The sequence below is a fragment of the Salmo salar genome, chromosome 18, assembly GCF_965601325.2.
Source record: "Salmo salar chromosome 18, fSalSal1, whole genome shotgun sequence".
NCBI lineage: Eukaryota > Metazoa > Chordata > Actinopteri > Salmoniformes > Salmonidae > Salmo > Salmo salar.
This window is the reverse complement of record NC_138308.1, coordinates 19,620,677-19,636,749: the sequence shown is the minus strand read 5'-3', so window position 1 is coordinate 19,636,749 and position 16,073 is coordinate 19,620,677. Positions and strand designations below refer to the sequence as shown.

Genomic DNA, 16,073 nt, shown 5'->3' with positions numbered 1-16,073 from the left:
GGCAATGAATGGTTCAAAATGGTTTTAGCCCTCCATAACTGGCTACGAGACTATTGCAGCTCTGTGGGTGTAAAATGTTTGAAAATTTTGATACCTTCTGGAATCAAAGCTTGTATTATAAGGAGGATGGGATCTACCCAGATCATTTGGGTTCCTGGATCTTTTCACAGCATTATAAGGCTGCGTTGAGACAATGACTTATCAATGAAGTCCAGATAATTTAATCCCTACCATTGTGTCGCTGAGTTATCATAATGCTTCAGCAGATGTACATTATCCTAGGGACGTTGGAAGACACAATGTAAGTAACCTAATGTATGTCCCTCTTACTGCCCTGAATGCCTCTGCTGATCCTACAACTATTGTATGCAGTAATCATGTACCTATGAACCAGAGTTATACTGTTAGCACTGAGGTGGTGTGCACTACCAGGAAGTCCACTGTGTGCAGCTCACCCTGCACTAACATAAATAACCTGAGCATGTCTACCTCTGCTAAGCTTCCCAGTAAAGCAAGAAAAACAATCAAGAATCCCAGAAAAGTGTTACAAATAGCGCACATTAACATATGTAGCTTAAGAACAAGGTTCATGAAATCAATAATTTGCTAACAACAGATGACATTCATACTCTGACAGTCTCTGAAACTCACTTAGATAATACCTTTGATGCAACAGTGGTAGCAATACATGTTTATAAGATCTACAGAAAGTATAGAAATGCCAAAAGTGGAGGTGTGGCTGTTTATATTCAGAACCACATTCCTGTAAAGCTAAGAGGGGATATCATGTTAAATATTGTTGAAGTAATATGGCTACAGGTTCATCTGCCTCACCTAAAGCCCATTCTGATGGGAAGCTGCTATAGACCACCAAGTCCTAACAGTCAGTATCTGGATCAAATGTGTGAAATGCTTGATAATGTCTGTGATATTTTCTGAGTGATTTAAATATTGACTGGCTTTCATCAGGCTGCCCCCTCAAGAGAGTTTCAAACTGTAACTAGTGCCTGGAACCTGTTTCAGGTTATCAATCAACCTACCAGGGTAGTTGCAAACAGCACAGGAATGAAATCTTCAACATGTATTGATCACATCTTTACTAATTCTGCAGAAATTTGTTTGAAAGCAGTATCCAAATCCAATTGATGTACTGATCACAATATAGTAGTCATATCTATAGGAAAACCAAAGTTCCAAAGGCTGCACTTAATATAGTGTATAAGAGGTCATACAATAAGTTTTGTAGTGATTTCTATGTTGTTGATGTAAATAATATTTGTTGGTCCGTGGTGTGTAATGAGGTTCAACCAGATGCTGCACTTGAAACATTTAGGAAATTGCTTATCCCAGTTACTAATAAGCATGCACCCATGTCTGGCTGTACAACCGATTGGCAAATGTACTGCAAATTGAGAAATCATGTGAGTAAACTGAATAAAAAGAAGAATAAACTAAACTATGAAAGATAAATGACATAAGAAAGATATATGACATAAAGAATGATCGTAAAATGCTTGGAGCAACTTAAATTACATTTTGGGCAAAAAGTAAATCTCTACGCCACCATTAATTTAATCAATTGGCTCATTCATCACAAAACCCACTGATATTGACAACTACTTTAATGATTTTTTTCATTAGCAAGACTAGCAAATTTAGGCATGACATGCCAGCAAAAAACACTGACACTACATATCCAAGTATATCTGACTAAATTATGAAAGACAAGCATTGTAATTTTAAAAGTAAGTGTGGAAGAGGTGAAAAAGTTATCGTTGTCTATCACCAATGAAAAGCCACCGGTGTCTGACAACTTGGATGGAAAATTACTGAAAATAATAGCGGACGATATTGCCATTCCTATTTGCCATATCTTCAATTTAAGCCTACTAGAAAGTGTGTGCTCTCAGGCCTGGAGGGAAGTAAAAGTTCTTTCTGTACCTAAGAATAGTGAAACCCCTTTTACTGGCTCAAATAGCCAACCAATCAGCCTGTTACCAACCCTTAGTAAACTTTTGGAAAAAATGGTGTTTGACCAGATACAATGCTATTTTACAGTAAACAAGTTGACAACAAACTTTGTTATGGCTTTACACCCCCTGCTATGTTGTGGATAAAGAGTTACCTGTTTAACAGAACACGGAGGGTGTTCTTTAAGGAAATCCTCTCCAACAACATCCAGGTAGAATCAGGAATTCCCCCAGGCAGCTGTCTAGGCCCCTTACTTTTTTCAGTCTATACTAATCTTTGAGTAAAGCCTGTGTTTCTATGTATGCGGATGACTCAACACTATACATGTCAGCTACTACAGCGACTGAAATTACTGAAACACTTAACAAAGAGCTGCAGTTACTTTCAGAATGGGTGGCAAGGAATGAGTTAGTCTTAACCTTTCAAGTGTGAGTTAGAAATATCTCTAAAATATCGCTCCTGCGTGAGTTTTTTCATGCGCGTGATGTTAGAATGCTCTCACTGTTCCAAAGTGATTTTTACGCAATAGGACAGTTACCCGCACTGCCCTCAAACCCAGGCACGCTGCCTGCTAATTATCAATAGGCTATGTTTCAATTAGTCAATTTCAAATTATTTTCTAACAAGTTTTACTTTAGAACAACAGTTTGAATTGAGGTGTGTTCCGCCTCCTCGTTAATTCGCATAAAAAGTAGCCCATTTCACTCTTGCGGACAATTTACATTTGAGGCACTACTGAGCGGACAAACCTCTCTCTTCAATGAGAGCCCAAGCACTTCCCTAGTGTTTCCCCAGATCAAGTATGAAGAAATTGCAGATCTCTAGTCAGAACAGGCCTTGCACAAACATTTTCCCCCAGCACATTTTCTGACTGGTGCCCGCATTGCCTTCATGGTTGTTTGTCTTACAAATAGGACCGCACACGTCCAAAGTCCAATTAAAGTAAGTGGCTTATTTTCTGTATAGCGTGTTGTCATTTCTGCTGTAGCACACCGTATGTATGTATGGATCATAAGGTATTTACTGTTTTATTAACATGTTTTCAAGTACTGAATACAAATCATGCATTCCAATTCTTGAATAGATTGTAATGGACACATATGATGGGTGTAAAATACTTGAATGTTGTACTGATTATGATGAGCTAATGCTAAGCTATTAGCCGGCTAGTTTTTGGCACCATGTTTGTTGACATCATGTTTGCTATGAAAGCGTCTGTCAGACCAAAGATGTTATAACAAGGGATAGTTCCCTTTACCTACTTATGGTGCTTTCAAGACAACTGTGAAAACGTAAAAATATTAGGTAAAATCATGACGTCAATGATCTTCAGGTCGAAAATTCGGAGCTTTAGAAAGAGGCCCGAGCTCCCGAGTTGGAATTCCAAGTTGGATGACCATTCAAAACGATTTTTTCTCAGTCGGAGCTCGTTTTTTCCAGAGTTCCCAGTTGTAACTTTGGTACCTCAGGGTTGTCAGCACAGACGTTCATTTTTATTTAGCGTATCAACTTATTGTGTTTGCCCCCCATTTATTGATAAATCCCCCATTATAGTAATATGTTACGGCCGTCATATGAAGGGGACCAAGGCGCAGCGTGTAGAGTGCTCATCATTATATATTTCAATGGAAATGAACACTAGACAAAATAACAAAATGACAGCCAACAGTTTCGTCAGGTTTACTAACTAAACAGAAAGCAACTACCCACAAAAACAAAGGGAAAAACAGGCTGCCTAAATATGGCTTCCAATCAGAGACAACAATAGACAGCTGCCTCTGATTGGAAACCATACCCGGCCAAAACATAGAAAACAAAACATAGAATGCCCACCCACCTATCACACCCTGACCTAACTAAATAGAGAAAACACAGCTCTCCTATGTCAGAGCGTGACAGTACCCCCCCCCCAAAAGGTGCGGACTCCCGGCCGCAAACCTGAACCTATTGGGGAGGGTCCGGGTGGGCATCTATAATTGGCGGCGGCTCTGGTTCCGGGCGTAGCACCCCCACCACCCACTGATCCCCCCGCTTCTGTGTGCCCGGAGGAACCAGACCCTGGATCATCGCCGGAGGCTTTGGAATGCCAACCGCCGCTGAAGACTCTGGGCTGAAGGCTGCTGAAGACTCTGGGCTGCAGACCGCCGTTGAAGACTCTGGGCTGCAGACCGCCGTTGAAGACTCTGGGCTGCAGACCGCCGTTGAAGACTCTGGGCTGCAGACCGCCGTTGAAGATTCTGGGCTGCAGACCGCCGCTGAAGACTCCGGGCTGCAGACCGTCGCTGGAGGCTCCGGACTGGGGAGCGTCGCTGGAGGCTCCGGACTGGGGAGCATTGCTGGAGGCTCTGGACTGGGGAGCGTCGCTGGAGGCTCCGGACTGGAGACCGTCGCTGGAGGCTCCGGACTGGGGAGCGTCGCTGGAGGCTCCAGACTGGGGAGCATCGCTGGAGGCTCCGGACTGGGGAGCGTCGCTGGAGGCTCCAGACTGGGGAGCGTCGCTGGAGGCTCTGTACTGATGAGCGTCGCTGGAGGCTCCGTACTGATGAGCGTCGCTGGAGGCTCTGGACTGAGGAGCGTCACTGGAGGCTCCTGGCTGAGGAGTGTCGCTGGAGGCTCCGTACTGGGAAGCGTCGCTGGAGGCTCCGGACTGAGGAGCGTCATTGTAGGTTGCGGACTAGGGACAGTTGTTGCAGGCTCCATGCCTTGGATCATCAATACAGGTTCCGTGCCATGGATCATCACTGGAGGCTTCGTGCCATGGATCATCTCTACAGGTGCCGGGCCATGGATTATCCCTACAGGCTCCGGGCCATGGATGATCACTAGAGGCTTCGTGCCATGGATCATCTCTACAGGCTTCGAACCATAGATTATCACTGGAGGCTTTATTCGTGAAGCTGGAACAGGTCTCACCGGACTGGGGAGACGCACTGAAGACCGAGTGCTCAAAGCAGGCACCGGCCGTACTGGGCTATGGAGGCTTACTGGAGGAAGAGTGCGAGGAGCAGGCACAGGACGTACTGGGCTATGGAGGCGCACTGGAGGTCTGGAGCTTAGGGCTGGCACACCCCGTCCTGGCTGGATGGTTATTCTCGCCCAGCAAGGGCGGAGCATTGGTACAGGACAAACTGTGCTGCGCTGGTGAATGGGGGGTACCGTGCGTAAAGCAGGCGCAGGATAACCTGGGCCGAAGAGACGCACTGGAGACCAGATACGCTGAGCCGGCGCACTTCTTCCTGGCTGACGGCCAACTCTAGCACGGCAACCGTGAGGAGCTTGTACCGAGCGCACCGGGCTGTGAATGTGCATGGACGACACAGTGCATATCACCGCATAACACGGTGCTTGTTCAGTCACTCGCTCCCCACGGTAAGCACGAGGAGTTTGCTCAGGTCTTAAAACTGCCTTAGTCAATCTACCTGTGTGCCCCCCCAAAAAAAATGTGGCCGCTGCCTCTCGGCCTCCTGTTGCCTTCCTAGCCGTTCCTCCCAGTAGCGCCGTTCCGCCTTCGCTGCCTGTATCTCCTCCGGCGGGCGGCGATACTCTCCCGGCCTTGTCCAAGGTCCTGCCCTATCTAGGATCTCTTCCCAGGTCCAGTCAAATCGGCCCACGCTGCTTGGTCCTTTGGTGGTGTGTAGTTCTGTTATGGCCGTCATATGAAGGGGACCAAGGAGCAGCGTGTAGAGTGCTCATCATTATATATTTTAATGGAAATGAACACTAGACAAAATAACAAAATGACAGTCAACAGTTCCGTCAGGTTTACTAACTAAACAGAAAGCAACTACCCACAAAAACAAAGGGAAAAACAGGCTGCCTAAGTATGGCTTCCAATTAGAGACAACGATAGACAGCTGCCTCTGATTGGAAACCATACCCGGCCAAAACATAGAATTCCCACCCACCTATCACACCCTGACCTAACTAAACAGAGAAAACACAGCTCTCCTAGGTCAGAGCGTGACATAATATTTCCTGCATCATATCCCCCCACGATACCTTCCCCGATTTCTACCCCCCACGGACTTGAAACCCCCCCACCAAATTAAATTAACCCCCCCACAAATCACCCTAAAATGGTTTAATCCCTGTTTAGTTTCGTGCTACGGTTAGTCTAGGCAGTACGCTTGTATTTGATGTGATGATATGTGAGGTGAAAATATTGTATTTTCTTTGTGATTTTATAACAAGTACATCAACGATTTGTAATATGCTGAAAAGAGGCTAAAGTAAGTTCATATTTTTCAGGCAATGAGCGCAGCTATCTTTGACTTTGTTTATTTGCTTCTTATAGTGAATGACATTCTGGGATTAGGGAGTTTTCGCTTGTCAAATGTAAACAAACATGGCAGCCATCATAAAGATTTTATCTGCTGTTAGCTTAGCTGACACATATTTATATTGTAAACAACACTATATTAGTATATTGTGCTCACCAGAGATGTGGTACATTGTAAACTAGTCTAGCTGTTAGGTCGCTAACTTATGTTTAGTTTTTTTGTCAGCACAACCTGTCATTTAGACTGGTTTATGGAATGAGTTTGGCTGTGGATGTGTTCTGTGTGATGCTTGGATAATGAAGTTCGCATTAATCTTTTACAATAAAAGGTCAAATTGAGGAATAAAGTTTAAGACCTTTATTTTCCATCAGTACAAAAAAATATTTAGATGCTGTTCAGACAACAATGGTGTTTAGATGCGTTTGTTGTGTCATATGTTCTGTTGCTACTGTACCAATCAAGTATTTGAGATTGTACACTGCAGGGACCACTCAACAATGATCACAAATACGTGATTGTATGCGTCAAAGGGTTAAATATTTCAAAGACTAAAAGCACTGTATCATTCACTAAACCCTAAACTTCAACTAAATATTGTGATGAATAATGTGGAAATTTAGCAAATTGAGGAGAATAAACTGCTTGGCGTAACCCTGGATTATAAACTGTCATGGTCAAAACATATTGATACAACAGTAGCTAGGATGGGGAGGAGTCTGTCTATAATAAAGCGCTGCTCTGCATTCTTAACAGCACTATCAACAAGGCAGGTTCTACAGGTCCTAGTTTTGTAGCACCTGGACTACTGTTCAGTCGTGTGGTCAGGTGCCACAAAGAGGGACTTAGCACAGCTGGCCCTTGGAGGTACACAGAGAGCTAACATTAATAATATGCATTAATAATATGTCAATATCATCCTGGTTCAAAGTGGATAGAATACATCACTACTTATTTGTATTTGTGAGAGGTATTGACATGTTGAATGCACCGAGCTGTCTGTTTGAACTACTGGCACACAGCTCGGACACCCATGTATACCCCACAAGACATGCCACCAGAGGTCTCTTCACAGTCCCCAGGTCCCCAGAACAGACTATGGGAGGTGCACAGTAACTACATAGATCCATGACTACATGGAACTTTATTCCACATCAAGTAACACATGCAAGCAGTAAAATTAGATTAAATTAAACAGATACAAATACACCTTATGGAACAGCGGGGACTGTGAAGCAAAACATACGCACTATACACACACGTACACATGGATTTTGTGTCTTAGATATGTGGTAGTAGAGTAGGGGCCTGAGGGCACACACTTAATAAGTTGTGAAATTTGTTATAATGTTTTTAAAATTATATAACTTCCTTAATTTTGGCAGCAGCTAATGGGGATTCATAATCAATACAAATACAAATACACAGAGGAGAGGAGAATAGAGGAGAGATCGTAAAACCCAAACCCAGCCGAGCCGAGGCCACTACAACAGCAGGACTGATAATCAGAAGTTCTGGCCCATGTAGCCGGACCAAAACGCACACAGCAGTCAGTGATGTTAAGCAGTGGTGTGCGTGCGTGCGTGCATCTGTGTGTGTGATGTGATACATTCTCCATTAACAGAGGGGCTATCCAGTCCTGATGCTCTGTATAATAATTCATTCACTGTCACAATGGGGACTGCTGCACTTTGATGTAGCACTGGTACTAGATGGAGTCCTGATTGTACTGCGCCGCAGTGCTGATTCAGAAGGGTTGGGTTAAATGCGGAAGACACGTTTAAGTTTAATGCATTCAGTTGTACAACTGACTAGGTACCCCCCTTTCCCTTTACCTCATATCAGCCCAAAATAACGTTCTGATCAAAGACCCTCTGCATTTCAAACGATGGCCATGCCACTGTATTTGACTCAGACAACCCACATATGAGCAGAGCACATTTCACCCACATGTCTATTCACTACAGGTGTGTGTGTGTGTGTGTGTGTGTGTGTGTGTGTGTGTGTGTGTGTGTGTGTGTGTGTGTGTGTGTGTGTGTGTGTGTGTGTGTGTGTGTGTGTGTGTGTGTGTGTGTGTGTGGGCGTGCGTGCGTGCGTGCGTGTGTGTCTATGTGTGTGAGGGCAGACTCTCTTTGTGTCATCTCTCTGTGCTTATTTAACAAAAGACTCCACTATGCAAGTAACATTTCGGGTGCATACGTAAATTCAGTCATCAATTTTTATACCATAACACAATCCATGTTGTATAGAGCGTTTCGCATGAATTCCGACTCTTTCAACTTGCAACAAAACAATCTATCATATCTAAATGGCTAAACTTTGTTTCACCCAGTCAAGTTCGGTTTCTGTGCAATCCTCAGACACTAGAAGGCAACCAAACTTTGGTTCATCATTTTACATCACGTATTGGCTACACAACACGTCTATTAGCTGACAAAGGACAGCCATCATTATGCACCAATGAGACGGGTTGTGTTCACTTGATTGACAGTCTCTTGGTTCAATGACCACCGATCATTTTGAAACATAGCTAGCTAGATTGCCAATGAGCTGGGCTTTACATGAGTATGTGATGGCCCTTTGTAGGAGTAACAGCCATTGACTTATGCACTCACTTTCTTCTACCAAGTTTTCTCAAAACGTAAAAAGTACAACATGGCTACTAAGAGTATAAACGCTGAATCGAACTTCAAGTATATACATTTGGATGAGATTATTGTAGAAATTGACCGGGAGAGCGACATGAGGAGTCCTGCGCGCAAGAAAGATTGGAAGGAGGGGGTAACCTTACTTTTTTAGATCAGTAAGTAAAATACGTTTTTGCTTGTCGTGCTAATCCATTTTTTTAAAATGGTTTCATATTCATATAAGATATTTGTATATGATTTCTATATATGAGGCATACAATATATTAGTATAGTCTATGCATCTTATTGCCTATTGATCCACATATTTCATTATAGCGATTGTGTTCCCTATACTCTATATATTATATATGTTTATAGATGTGTTGTGTATTTTTTCACCCCCTGCTAAAATAAAAAATTAAGGTTAAATAAAATAAGTAACAGTAAACTTGTGTTCTAACAGATTTTTTCAATAGTGGTAGGGAGTAAGATTACTTGTGGGAGCCAACTTCAAACAACACATTCAAGTCCATCCCCCACTCATTCAAATGTAGGAACTGGCTTCTCCAGTCTGACCCCACTGCTCTCTCTGGCTCCACACCCACCCCACCCGGCCATTTAGAGGTGTGAAGGTAAGTACCTTTTTTGTAGCGAAGCTAATGATCCATCATGTATTACATTCCTGGGAGTGTGTAAACTTAAATGTTTTATTACCATAGCATTTTTGTATGTTCTCTATAGTTATGTACCTGGGATTTTATCAGTTGACCAATTCGGCCACTTGGGTACATTTGGGCAAACTCATGAGGGACACCTGGGAGACTTGATACAAAATATTATGTAGAGCTCTCATTTTTGAATGTATCAATCTGAAACTTTGCACACACACTGCCACCTTCTTCTGGACAACATCTAAAGTAGATTCCTAGGTCAATGTATGGCCTTTCTTTTGCATTACAAAGATTATGCAAAAAACAAACAAAAAACAAGTTTACCAGGTCTAATGTGTTATATACTCCTACATTAATTTCACATTTCCACAAACTTCAAAGTGTTTCCTTTCAAATAGTATCAAGAATATGCATATCCTTGCTTCAGGGCCTGAGCTACAGGCAGTTAGATTTGGGTATGTCCTACTTCAGGAATGCTTTGCAAAAGCAGCCTCTCTACACTTTACTGAATGGCTGTCATTACAGGAGCTTAGATACACACCTTATCGGCACACACACACCAGCGACTGACTCTGCCATGACTGGGCTCCTCTGAGACACACACACACACACACACACACACACTGGTTGCCATGGCCGTCCCAACTGTGGACCACAGATTAGGAAGGAAAATGAGAGGGGTGATATTCTATTGAAAGGTCAGCATAGGAAGACGTGAGCAGTCACACTCACACACATGCACGCACACACACACACACACACACACACACACACACACACACACACACACACACACACACACACACACACACACACACACACACACACACACACACACACACACACACACACACACTGACCTCCCCCCCAGACACACACATAGAATCCACCTTCACACCCACAGACAGCCATGATGTCCCTCCACGCCTGTTACTCGGTCTTATTGATAGGGTTGCTAGGGCAAGCTGTGCCAAGCAATGTGTTGGGGTCTAATTATAGTGTGTGTGTGTGTGTGGGTGCTTGTGAGCCTCACGCAGGGAGACACTGGAGGACATAAGTCCAAAGCTCCGGAAACGGGCTGATGCAGAGGGTACAGTAAATGAGAAAGCGAGAGGGAGGTACGGGGAGACCAAGGGCAGACACGCAGTTGTAACAGGTAGGTATAGATCATATCAATGAGGCTATCACCCCACAGCACGGACCAGATAAACCCACTGTAATCAGCATCAAAGCACTTTGTAACACACAGGCCTATTCTACAGACAGATAGAGCTAACAATTTGGGTCTAACTGCAGACGAACCACACAGTCAGGTACTGGAGCAGAGTTAGCTAAATACAAACAAACCTATCAAAACAAACTAACATCTTAGTACTAATTCTAGTTTCAGCCTGGTCGGTAATTTACTAAGTCTGAAGAGAACCCAGTCACTTACTGGACATCCTGCAATGATCCAGCCACGCAGTGAAAACGCTCAGGGACGGTCTTCCACTCCTTGGCCATCTTGACCATGCCGCCAGCGTCCAGCACACCGTAACCAAACAGGTGGTTGAACTCCAGGCCCACGCCGTTCCTCCGCCACTGGTGCACCTCGTCATGAAGCTGGTTCCTCTTGGAGGTCAGCACAGAGAGGTGCTGCATGTCCCTCCACGTCAGGTTGGGGCTGTGGGGTGAGGAGGGGAGATGGAGGGAGAGGAGAGTTATATGTGTGTACCAGGTGTATCAGGCATTAGGGTTATAATATAAGTGTTCAACACTACAGTACTTCACAGACAGGAGCAGTAGATGATAACATGTTAAAGAATCTATTCTATTCACCTTGACAAGCAAGCAAGCTATCAAAACCACCCATCTACAGCACAGCACAATACAGGAAAGTATCTGATGGAGTAGAGCGGCAGGTAACCTAGTGGTTAGAGCGTTGGACTAGTTACCGAAAGGTTGCAAGATCGAATCCCCGAGCTGACAAGGTAAAAATCTGTCGTTCTGCCTCTGAACAAGGCAGTTAACCCACTGTTCCTAGGCTGTCATTGAAAATAAGAATTTGTTCTTAATTGATTTGCCTAGTTAAATAAAGATAAAATAAATAAAATCCAGCTACATCTACTTCTAGATCACAAAGTAAGAGAAATGATCAACACATCCAATAGAAGAGACTGAATGGATTCTGGTGCATTTTGTCATAAAAGTGATGAATGGAATGAAGATCTCTTGATACACTTTGATGATAACGCCTCAGATGTGTGAACATTAAAGGGTCTGCTTTGAGACGGCTGGCAGCACGTCTCTACTGCTTATCTCTACTGTGGAACAACAGTTTTATTCTGTGGACACTCACTGAATCCTAAAACCACACAGTCCAAGTGTGTTTGGCCAGTAAAAAGGGTCTCGGCACTCACTAACACACACCAGCTTTATACCTCTAGCCAGTGCTAGCATCCGCTGCCCCTGACACTAACATCATTATTGTGTGTTAAGCAAACAGCTTCTCTTTACACAGTCCTGGTCTGTGCCATTGGCTAATGGCATAGAGAACAAAAACACCAGCCCTTAAAATGACAAAAAGGCTGTCTGAGTTAAGAGGATTGAAAACGATTGGGGGCACTGGGTGAAACCTGTCTAGAAACCCTTGTACTTGCATCTTGTACTTGAGATAGAATGTTCAGAATATACTACTTTTATATCGTTTTTGGGAATTTATCCCAGTCTTCTGGGAGCAGCTGGAGCCTGGCCTAGCTCTGGTCTGAGGCAGGACTCCACCCTACATGCTCCCATAGTATCTAAAGTAACTATCAAGTCAAATCTATTATATTATTCAGATCAAATGTGCCATTTGACTCATTAGCATATGTTTAAAATTTTCGAGACCATAAGGACCAAATTAAGCTAAGTTTTCACATCGGCAGTGAATTCATGATGTATGAAATGAAAGACTTGTAAATGTTGCTGTTGCCACAGTGTAATCTTTGTTGAACATAATAAAACCTCAAAACAGAACGATGCATTATTAATTATGGATTTTATCATCGTCTAAATGGGCTGAGGTATTTGTCCGGTTCACCCAGCAACATCGTGACATACGCGTCCCGGCTGACTATGCTGAGAGAACACTCCACCATCATCTTACATCACCAGCTAGCGCTGAGTCGCTCTGGTTCATGTATATGGGCCATTCGGTAATTTATAAAACATGAACGTGCACTTTGGGCCAAATCTACAATAGAAACCTTGTGTTTCAGCCATGTAACGAGGTATAAAGAACACACGCCGGGCCAAATATGATTTGTATCCCTGGCACGAACACAGAGACTTAGTAATAACTGGGCAAGACAACGAACAACTTTCCCTTTTTTTCATGGAGTAGGTCTGTTGGCCTAATGGTAGCTTTGTTTAATAAGTGATTCTGTGAAGAAGGAAGATATGAAGTGTTCTGGAGAGAAGGATAGAAACGGAGGGGGGAGAGTGAGAGAGAATATGGGAGAGAAAGACAGTGAAGGGAGTAGGTCGTATGTAATGAGAGAGCCAAGGTTTCAGTCAGTGTGGAGCTGAAGTTATGAAACACATCTCATCCATGTTAAGAGAGTTAGAACAGCAGTAGCCATATTCTCCTCTGATTGTAAGACCATCAGACACTGACCAGTAATGTGCGTTTGTGTGTGTGTGTGTACATACTTGGCCTCCAATGCCAAGGCAAACACTCCGGCTGCTTCAGGAGCTGCTGCTGATGTTCCAGAGTGGCGCAGGGTGCAGTTTCCATATAGGTCTGTGGTGGCCTGGTATAACACAACCATGGAAGACTGTAATCATATCAGTGGGATAACAACATTCAATGAGAGGAGTGGAGGGGAAAGTGGAGAAGAGAAGACTTCAAAAATGCAAATTATTCAGTAAACATGTGATTCATAATGTGTAATTTAATTACAGATAATCAGAGATAATATACAATTAGTCAGAGAGAGAGAGAAGCACACGTGGGAATTCCTGTCTCTCTCAACCGTCATTGGCTTCCTGGTGAAAGTCAAAATACCAAATATGGTTCTCATATTGGAGAGAGACATCTCTTGAAAATCAATACACAGAGAGGGGGATTTATTTGTCAGAATATTCTCTATGATTGAGTAGCCTTGACTGAACACGATCAAATCACATTGTATTTATATAGTGCTTTCTTAAAAAGTTGCCTACGAATTACAGAACAACAAAACAATAGGAGAACAAGCTACCGTGGGGCAAAGTGGCAAGAGAAAACTCAAAAGAGTGAGTGAAAGGGATTAGTATGACCATCAAGGTCAGATGGTCTTTTCTCTCTCTCTCTCTCTCTCTCTCTCTCTCTCTCTCTCTCTCTCTCTCTCTCAGAGCATTTATCTAAGGCACAGATGATTCACACAATGTTCTGTGATAACTCTGCCCGGTGACACAATTCCCCAGATAAATACTGAAATAACAACAAAGCAGACAGTTGTAGCCCATATGTCTCTGCTAAGTCATTGTCCCAATCCTCTACTCTGATGACAGATATGAAACAGTCATAGGGTTGTTGAGCAACTGGCTTGTCTTCTAGACCTACAGATCATTTCAGGGACAGAGTTTGTTCTCGATATATCTTCTATGTATTCTGAAATGAACAATAACCTGAACAAATCCCAGACCACATACAATCTACAAATGGGGAACAATAGTAAAATGTACTGTGTCTAGTCTACATCTTCCTTAAAGTAAAATCCTATTTTAAACTTGTATATCCTGTTTGACAGTAAGCAGAGATGAAAAGGATTTAACAATCTCCCTCCTTCCAGTCCTCTTTTCTATGTTCTTTTATTATCCATGAAAACTAAACCATGAGGAGACATTAATCAGGGACCACTAGATTGTGAGCTGTCTATCTCAGTGCCTGATACTTCGAGGACCCCAGATGTTCTTTGTTACACTGTGTTAGAAAGAGGGATGTATAACTGATCACACATCTGCCCCCTCAATCTCCACCTGATATTTCACACCCCCAGTGAAATCACAGGCTTATAACCTCCCCTGTCTCTTCCCAGAGCTTTTCTTCTGCTGAATGGGCTGACATACATTGAAATAAGGAATAGATTGAATACCGTGTTTCCATCTCTGGGGATTGTTCAAATGAAAGAGAATAGAACAATCCCTCAATCAATCACAGAGAAAGACTGCATACAACTAAGGACAGGTATTCAGTCTTCAGTGAATAGTTAATGTCTCATAACGACACAGAACAATGGAAAGTTGGCTGAAAAGACCATATCATTATGCAACCTTGTCTTTGTAGGGTTGGATTCAGGGATAGAAATCATACAAATCTGAGCGCTAAGTGTACTCAATGTACTCAGACTGAGGATAACAATGAGATGAACTTGGTCAACCACACACACATGCTCTCTTTTTATTTTTCTCTCCCTCTGTCTTTCACACTCTTTCTCCAACACTCACCACGCCAGCTTCAGGGTTCCTCTTGCGCCCATTGCTGAAGGTGGATGCGAGGGTGGAGGAGCAGCTCTCATCGTACAGAGCCGTACGGCCATCGTTGATGGCTGAGTTGATGGAGATGGTCCACATGCTGGAGGCGTAACCGTCACAGTTACAGTCGTCATAGCTACCGCCGTCTCCAGATGCCCACACGTAGATACTGCCTTTCCCTCCTCGGCCCTACAAGACAACACATCAACTGACTTCAGGATGTGTGATAGTGGTAGAAACAGTGGTAGTGGTAGTTCGAAGCAGTACATTAGCAGTAGTGCTGTAGTAGTAAAACTAGTTACATTATTTTACAATGTTCCAACAATTATCATACAAACTGCTAATAATGATGATTACAATCATGCTATACTGAAAAAAGATAGAAACGCAACATGCAACAATTTCTAAGATTTTACTGAGTTACAATTCCTAGAAGGATATCAGTCAATAAAAAGAAATAAATGAGTCCCTAATCTATGGATTTCACATCGCTAGGCAGGGGTACACCCATGGGTGGGTTTGGGAGGACATAGGCCCACCCACTTGGGAGCCAGCCCCAGCCAATCAGAATTAGTTTTTCTCAAAGGGCTTAATTACAGACGGAAATACTCCTCGGCCCCACGTGGTCTGTGGTTGTGAGGCCGGTTGGACGTACTGCCAAATTCTCTAAAACTGACATGGTAGAGAAATTAACATTAAATTATCTGGCAACAGCTCTATTGGACATTCCTGCATTTAGCATGCCAATTGCACGCTCCCTCAAAACTGTGGCATTGGGTTGTGTGACAAAACTGCACATTTTAGAGTGGCCTTTTATTGTCCCCAGCACAAGGTGCACCTGTGAAATGATCATACTGTTTAATCAGCTTCTTGATATGCGACACCTGTCAGGTGAATGGATTATCTTGGCAAAGGAGAAATGCTCACTAACAGGGATGTAAATACATTTGTGCACAAAATTTGAGAGAAATAAACTTTTTGTGCATATGACAAAAAAAATGATATTTTATTTCCACTAATGAAACATGGGACCAACATTTTACATATTG

At 43.2% G+C, this 16,073-nt stretch overlaps 1 protein-coding gene across 1 annotated transcript in view; it reads right to left on the bottom strand.

Moving 5' to 3' along the window:
• The window catches only part of pcsk2 (proprotein convertase subtilisin/kexin type 2), an 84,197-nt gene that overhangs the window by 12,051 nt on the left and 56,073 nt on the right, over window positions 1–16,073 (bottom strand). Inside the window, exons 9-11 of the mRNA XM_014154627.3 lie at window positions 14,998–15,213; window positions 13,219–13,319; window positions 10,982–11,209 (exon numbers count right to left, since the gene is read on the bottom strand). Coding sequence (XP_014010102.1) covers window positions 10,982–11,209; window positions 13,219–13,319; window positions 14,998–15,213 — 545 coding nt within the window. The remainder of the gene's footprint in view (window positions 1–10,981; window positions 11,210–13,218; window positions 13,320–14,997; window positions 15,214–16,073) is intronic.